At 57.8% G+C, this 7,949-nt stretch overlaps 1 protein-coding gene across 3 annotated transcripts in view; it reads right to left on the reverse strand.

Annotated features, from left to right (window-relative positions):
- The window catches only part of GRB10 (growth factor receptor bound protein 10), a 113,816-nt gene that overhangs the window by 86,945 nt on the left and 18,922 nt on the right, over positions 1-7,949 (reverse strand). For all 3 annotated transcript variants that reach the window (XM_051853162.2, XM_051853161.2, XM_070059469.1), the window contains exon 2: positions 1,536-1,620. In XM_051853162.2, the coding sequence (XP_051709122.1) occupies positions 1,536-1,560 (25 nt within the window). In that variant the 5' untranslated portion in view covers positions 1,561-1,620. The remainder of the gene's footprint in view (positions 1-1,535; positions 1,621-7,949) is intronic.

The raw sequence follows: 7,949 nt of genomic DNA on the forward strand, positions 1-7,949 counted from the left end.
CCCCTGCTCAGACCTCGGCCATGGCCTGCCGAGCCCCCACCACTGCTCCAGGCCAGCCCAGTTCTGCAAGCCGGAGGCTGCGTAGAGTGAGAGGACCTGGCCCCTGCTGCTGGCCCTCCAGCTCCAGAGCAGCACGTGTGTCTGGGGGTGCGGGGCAGGCAGGTGGGAGACCCCTAAGGGCCCGTAAACTCAGAGAGGGAGGCACGGGTGCTGCTGCCCACCTCACAAGGCAGAGGGTTCTCACTCCGGGGTGGCCTCCCTGTGCCGGCCACTGCCCTGTACCTGGGCCCGCTGCAGGCCATGTGGTGACACGGGCCTCAGAGACTCTGCCTTCGGAACGCAGAACCTGCTGGTCAGACCGGCAGAGCCACTTGTGGCCCTCCAGAGTCTCGGGGTGGCCGAGTAGCACACACCGCCCTCAGGCTGGCCTGCAGGCCCTGGCCGTGCTGCTGGACGGCTAGCCCCAAGGCGCCTATCTTCCCTGCTGGGTGCTACAGCGTGGGTGCCACCACCCCGATCCCCCCGGTGGGAACTCAGTCCCAGGATCCACCTCTCGTGGAGTTTGGGGACACGGCATCTGGGAAGTGATGACGGTTAGAAGATGGCATGAGGCTGGGGCCCCACAATGGCACCGGTGGCTGTGCAAGAGGAGTTAGAGACCGGGGCCAGTGCACCTGCTCTGTGTCACTGGATGCCTGGCAGATTCCATGAGCCTTAGATCTCTGTTCCTTACAAGTCACCCCTTGCCGAGTACTTTGTGAGAGTAACAGGCAGGGACCAAGAAACCAGATGTCTCTCTCCCACCACCAGCCCCAGAGCCCAGCGCAATAGGGACCCCGACTGCTGCTCGGCTCCCATGTCCTGATGGTGGCCACCCCATTCCACCCATCTGGGACGGGGAAGGCAGCGCCGTGAGTGACAGATGCTGCCTCATGGTGCTGCGAGCCCCAGTTCCTTCCTTGTGCAAGGAGGCAAGGGTGCAAGGACCCTGCTGCCTGGGTCAGGGTTCTGAGTGCACGCTCGTTGGGGAGGGAGGCATCCAGCATCCACGCGGTGGCCCCAGAGGTGCCGCCCCAGCCAGGAGTGTGCTCTCCCCGCTGCACTAAGGGCTGCCAACCCGCCGGGACCAGCCCACTGCCACGCCCGGGGCCCCGGGCTGTGTGTCGAGGACGGCAGACACAGAGCAGATCTACGGCTAAGTGAAGGGAATGGCCGTGATGTGACAAACGGCTCCGAGAAACCAGCGTGCGAGGCTGCAATGCCACGCTGCTTGCTTCCCTCTGCTCGCACCTGGCTCCAGCAACCTGCGTAGAGAACAGAAAGACTCACACGGCCTCCCCTCTGCCCCAAAGGACTCTCAGCTGGGAGCTACTCTCCGGCAAGGGAGAGCCGTGCCCTCTGCGCGGCCAGGGAGGTGACCTCACTCCTGTGGCCCCGGCGGCCGGCCGGGGGCTTGGTTTTCGCCGCCTTCACAGTCACCCTGGCACTTGTCTACCCCCCGCCCCACTTCCTCGCCACAGGCAGCCAACACTTACTCCTGCGTCCTCTCATGCGCTCCATGCTGGCCTCGTCAGCTACACGGCCGTCTCCGCTGGGGTCTCTGAGCTGGTTCCCGCAGGTCTGCCGATGAAGGGAGGAGCGGAGGCAACCCTTACCCACTGGCCAACGCCCAGGAATGAGGTTGTGCAAGGAGATATGTCTTCCCACTGTTGGGTGGGGGCTGCACGCACAAGTCTGCACACGTTCCAGATCAGCTCATTCCCAGGGCCTGAGAGGCCCCCAGGCTGCTGACCTCTGCAGGAGTCCAAGCTCCTTGCACGTCACCTGCCCACAAGTGGCTACCCCCACCCCACCTCCCAGGGAGAGGGCTCTGCCCTGCAGGCCACGGTGGGAAAAGGAGGGTCCTGCCCACTGGGGAGAGCAGAAAGCCTCCAGGGACCCCTGGTGACTCAGCAAAGTCCCCTCTAAAACACATTCCCTTCCTCGCGGGGCAGGAGCCAGTGAGGCTGCGCTGGGTCCGCCCTCGCAAAGTGAGTTCCAGCCGGAGTTTGGCCATCAAGGCCCACTCTGGCAGCCCCTCACGGGCTCTCTTCCCCCCTGCAGCCCGAGCCATTAACACAGTCACAACAGACATGTTGCAGACCCTCTCCCCTAGAGACCCCCGAGTCACTCCTATCCTCTCAGGACCCTGATTCCCCGACCGTGGCCACATGCATGCTGAGGGAGGGGCAGGGGACCCCAGGGCTGCTGAGGGGGAGCCAGGGGTCACTTCCCTTGCCCTCCCCTTCACCACTTCTGACACCTCGGTGTGGCCCTGCATGACAGGGAAAAAGGGGTGCATTCCACACCAGCCTGTCCTGGCCCAAGGCCAGCTCATGGGCAGCTGTGTGCACCCTGCAGCCATGAGCTCTGAACTCCAAGCACCACACAGAGGGTCTCTGCATTTCAACACTGTTGGGCCTCATCAGGCCTTCTCTAAACAAACAAACAAACAAACAAAAAACAAAAAAACAAAAGCAAATTTGTTTAAAAAAAAAAGGACTTATTTATTTATTTACTTGAAAGTTGAAGTTACAGAGAGAGAGGAAGAGACAGCGAGAGACAACTTCCATCTGCTGGCACACTCCCCAAACGTCTACAACAGCCAGGGCAGAAGCAGGGGCGGCCAAAGCCAGGATCTTCACCCGGGTCTCCCTTGTGGGTGCAGGGGCCCAAGCACTTGGACATCTGATCAGGGCACCCACAGCGGGAGTGGGAGGTGGAGGGAGAGGGAGAGGGAGCAGGGAGGCTCCTGGTCTCCCTGAAACCCCCTCCCTCCTTACCAGCTCACCTAAACCCTCTGTGTCTTCTGTGTCACACAGAAAGGGCCACCTCTTCTGGTCGCCCTGCTCGCCGTGGACTCCTGTCCTCCTGGGTGGCACCGAGAGTGGCTGCTTCACGAGAAGCCTTGTGGTGCTTCTTTGGGCCGCTGTCACAGACACATGGGGCCAGGGGAGCAGAGAGCCAAGGCCTCCTGTACTGTGGGCCCCGCTGAGCCGCACAGGGCGCCCCCGACGCCCCCAGTGCTGGGCCAGGCCTGGGCCTCTGCCCCCGGACTCCCAGTGAGTCTAGCAACTCCCACCTCCTCGGGCCAATGCCCGTGGAGATGGCGGACAGCTGCTGGCACTGCCACGTCCAGGCCTCGTCCATGTTTGAGTCCATAAAAGGACAGAAGTGTGCAGGGGCCCAGAGGCTTGGAGAGCTCCTTGCTCGGTATGAGAGGCCCCTTGGGGTCTGTCGGAGGCCTAAGCTGCTGAGCCTGCAGTTGGCACGATGATGCCGGGCACGGCTCCATCCTCCCGGCAACAGGTGTGCAGGGTGGGCCTCCGCCCCGCCCCCGGCCGCAGGCCTCTGCCTAAAGTGGCCCCTCACCTGGAGCCCATCAAAGGCTGACTCACAGCCCAGGGGCAGGACCCCGCCAGGACTGGTGGAGCCAAAATTATCTCCCAGATCACCTGTCCTCCCCTCCGTCCCTGCAGGGGCGCACTGGAATTTTCTGGAGGCCACAGGACATGTTACTGAAGGCGGGCAGACAGGAAAAGCTGGCTGCCGTCTATGAGGACGGACGTCAAAGGGGTGGACAAGATGGCCAGGATGTCACTTCTCATCTGGTTGTGAAAACAAGCTTTGTTTCCACAAAAGATGTTACGTTAAAGGAGCTTATTACGTTCTTTGTAGTGAATACATATTTTTAAATTTTTAAGCAGTGAATACATCTTTTTAAATTCCTGCCTTGACTTCTAAAATGGTAGATAAACATCAGAGGGCAGGGGCTCTCCACACCCGCAGCGCTCCGGTGTCTCCAGCTGCTCTGAAGGGCGGCCGGGGCCCTGGGAGCACGCAGGGTGGGAACCGCTGCCTCAGACACAGAGGGCCCCCAGAGCCAGGTAGGGGTCCCCAGAACCCAGCCTGCCTCCCACAAGGGGCACCAGGAGGAAGCCAGGCCACACCGCGACGGAATCACCGCCCAGCGCCTGCTGCACAGACCCTGTGCAGGCCTCCTCCACTGAGAGGACTTTCTTAAAACAATACCGAGTTTCAGACCTTGAGACTTGGCCGCACGAACGCACAGCACTGGCCAGAACCACGTGGCAGCTCAGCTGCTGCACACCACCCTGCGGAGCCGGGCGGGCTCAGCTGCTGCACACCGCCCCGCAGAGCCGGGCAGGCTCAGCCTGCTGCACACTGCCCCGTGGAGCTGGGCGGGGAGCGGCAGGCCAGGCATTCCATTCCACTCCATTCCATTCCTCAGGGCCGGCTCCGAGCAGGGGTCCGGCAGGGTCAGTGCTTTGAAGTGGCTTGCGCTGCTCGCGGGTTCTGGCAGGACTCGGCTCTGAGCCACTGAACGAGTTCTCCCTGCCTCCTGAAGCCCCACGTGTGGGGAGAGGCAGAAGGAAAGCGGCATGTGGCCAGCAGCTCCAGTTTTCAAGCAAAACCCTAGCCCTGACCAGAGCTTCTCCAGCCTCCCTGTCCCTGTGTGAAAACAGGGTCAGAGCTCAGCAGCCCAGCAGCGCACACGACCAGATCTCCCCAACCACAAAGAGGCCGACACCAACCCCAGCTGTCTGTGTCCCTCCATCTGAACTGTCCGATGAAGGGACAGAGCCTGCAGCTCGGGGGAGGGGGCCACGTGGTGGGGCCCGAGCGCCCTGCACCCCAACAGATCACTTCCCCCAGCTTAGCGAGAGGACAGCGTGAGGACAACTCCGCTATGTGGCACCTGGACGGGCCTGTCAGCTCCTAGCAGGAGCAGTCACCACAAAGACTGAGATGGAGGGCCCCTCTGCCTGCTGCTGAGGCCAGAGAGACCAAGTGACGCTGGGAGGGGCTGCAGATCCCTTGGGGGGGCCCCATTCACTACAGCGCCAACTCCACGGCCCCAGTCCCTCCGACAAGTGGAAAATGAGGAAACTTGTGACAATCACACCACCAAAGCCCTATGATGCAGCACTCAGAGACCACCAAAGCTACACAACAGCCACTATGAAACCTACACAACAGCCACCATCAAACCTACACAACAGCCGCCCCTCAAACCTACACAACAGGCACCCCCCAAACCTACACAACAGCCACTATGAAACCTACACAACAGCCACCATCAAACCTACACAACAACCGCCCCCCAAACCTACACAACAGCCACCAAACCTACACAACAGCCGCCCCCCAAACCTACACAACAGCCACCATCAAACCTACACAACAGCCACCCCCCAAACCTACACAGCAGCCACCCCCAAACCTACACAACAGCCGCCCCCAAACCTACACAACAGCCACCCCCCAAACCTACACAGCAGCCGCCCCCAAACCTACACAACAGCCACCATCAAACCTACACAACAGTCACTCAAAGCTCCACAACAATCGTGTATCAAAACTACAACAGCCACTCATCAAAACTACGCAACACCCATCCAGCAACACGACATCATCCCATCTGGAAACTGGTGAAGGGACACTGCATTACACACAGGACAAACATCCGTACCTGTGCTGCCAAACTTCCCAGCCCCCTTGTGGTTCCGGATCCCTGAATCCAAGAATTCCAGGACTGTGAAGGAACAGAAGCTGCACTGTGGCAGGTGAAACCTCACAGCTAATGTCTCACAGAACAATGGGACGCTGCACACTTTCCCCTAAGACGGGAACAAGACAGGATCTTCGCTTTTGCCAGTTCTATTCAACATGGTTTTGGAAGTTCTAGGCAGAGCAATTAAAAAGAAAGGAAACACATCCAACTTGGGAAAGAAGTAAAATCACCTGCACTCGACTCTAAGAACAACAGTAAGGTTAAATACTGACACTGGGGTTGATAACTTCTCAGATGACACCAAAAGCACAGACAACCAAAGAATTAAATAAACAAACTGAACTTCACTGAAAAATTAAAATTAAACTATTGTAAAACATGATCAAGACAATAAAAACGTAACCCACAGAAAGGCACAAAAGTCACAAATCCTAAAAGACTGATAATCAATTAACACCCAGAGTACAAGGTAACTTGGAGAAGTCTATGGAAAATGGAATTAAAAGATAAGTTGGTTTTAGTGCCAAAAAACTGGAAATCCATGTATAATTTTTTCATAATATGCATTTCCATGAGCTTTTGGAAGACCCCTCATATGTACGGATTTAAAAATGCTTTTCACCAAAATAAACACTGTTTAATCCTAGTATCCACAAACTCTTTGGAGTGCCCTCATATAAAGAACTCCTAGAACTCAACAATGAAATAAATCCGCAATGAGATGCCACTTCCTACCTATTAGAACAGCCATTATGAAAAATAAAGAGGAAAATACCAAGCACTGGCACAGATGTGAAAAGTCAGTGCCCTTGTGCACTGCTGGAGGAGTGTAAAATGGTGCAGCCACTGTGGAAAACAGTGCAGCTGGTCCTTAAGAGACGGAGCACAGAATTACCACACAGTCGAGGAATTCCACAGCTAGACCCCCACCCCCAGGAGCTGAGAGCAGGTACCCAGGAAGCATCTCACATCAGATTCCCAGCAACTAGAATATTCCTTGCTGGCCATCAACAGTCTAATGGATAAACAAAAAATGCTATAAATACCGTGGGATACTATTCAGACATAAAATGCAATGAAGTGCTAACGCATGCCACAGTGTGAGTAAACACTGGAGACACTGTGCTGAGAGAAAGGAGCCAGCCACACAGACCCCATGATCCCACTCGCAGGAAATGGCCCAGAAAGTGGAGTTCCCGAGCGTTGGGTGGGAGGTGACCGGGGCACCAGCCAAGGGCATGGCAGCGCTTTCTGAGGTCATGGAACTGTTGGGAAAAGTGGTCACGCAGATGTGAATGTGCATGTGTAGGTCTTAGCCTGTGCTGCTGCAGCATAACTCCTGAAACCAGGGAATTGTCAACAACCAAAACTCACTTCTCACAGTTCAGTAGGCTGGGGAAGGCCTTGCTGTGTCCTCACATGGCAGAAGGCAGAAGGGCAAGCAAGAGATCCCAGCTACTCCCCTCCAAGGCTGCCCACCAGCCACAGAGGGCATCGCCTCCCAACGTGACAGCCCCCAGACTCAAACCCCACATACAAAACACTCCCCTCCCACCCCAACAGCCCCCCAGGTCTGTGTCCTCTCAACACGGCTCATCTGAAGCCATCCGAACCAGACACACATGAGACCCAACTGTAGGCTTCCTACTGAGGCAAAAGGCTCAGAAGCTGTTAACGTGTGAAGCCAAACAAGTCATTTGCTTTCACAACACAGGGTGGGACAGGCACCAAACACACATTCTCATTCCAAAAAAAGAATGAGGCAGGAAGAAAGTGATAACAGGTCTCAACCAATCCACAGCCCCACAGGGCAAACATTGCCTCTTAAGGCCACCGACTAAGCTCTGACCCCATGTTCCCCTGTAGGACACTGGGGTGGGGGCAGGTACCCTGGGGCTCCTCAGCCCCAGCTTTGCAGGGTGCAGCCCACACAGCAGCTCCGATGGGCCCAGGGTGGTGTTGCCCACTGGTGCCCCTATGGCTGTGGGGTGTTGGGGGGCTACCCTGCTCTGACAGCCCCGTGCGGTGGCCCCCACTCTGTGGCTGGGCCCAGCACCCTCACTCCCATGGGCACTGCTCTGGTGGCAGCCTGACCCCGTGGCAGTTCTCTGCCCAGGCCCAAGGCTGAGGCCCCACAAAGGAGCTGCCGGGGTTCACAGCTGTGCCTCTGGGAGCAGCAGAACCCGCTGCACCTGAGTCTACCTGAGCACAGCTGGGTAGCAGGGACATGAGCCAGCAGCGGGCGGGAGTGCGGGTGACCCTTGGTGCCGGGGGCCTTATTGCCACACCGCTCTCTCTGGGGTTCTGGCTCCCTGCACCTTTGATGAGAAGGCGCCGAAGATCTCAGGATGCCTTCAGGAACATTCCGCCCTCA

This window comes from Oryctolagus cuniculus, chromosome 16 (assembly GCF_964237555.1).
Source record: "Oryctolagus cuniculus chromosome 16, mOryCun1.1, whole genome shotgun sequence".
Lineage (NCBI taxonomy): Eukaryota > Metazoa > Chordata > Mammalia > Lagomorpha > Leporidae > Oryctolagus > Oryctolagus cuniculus.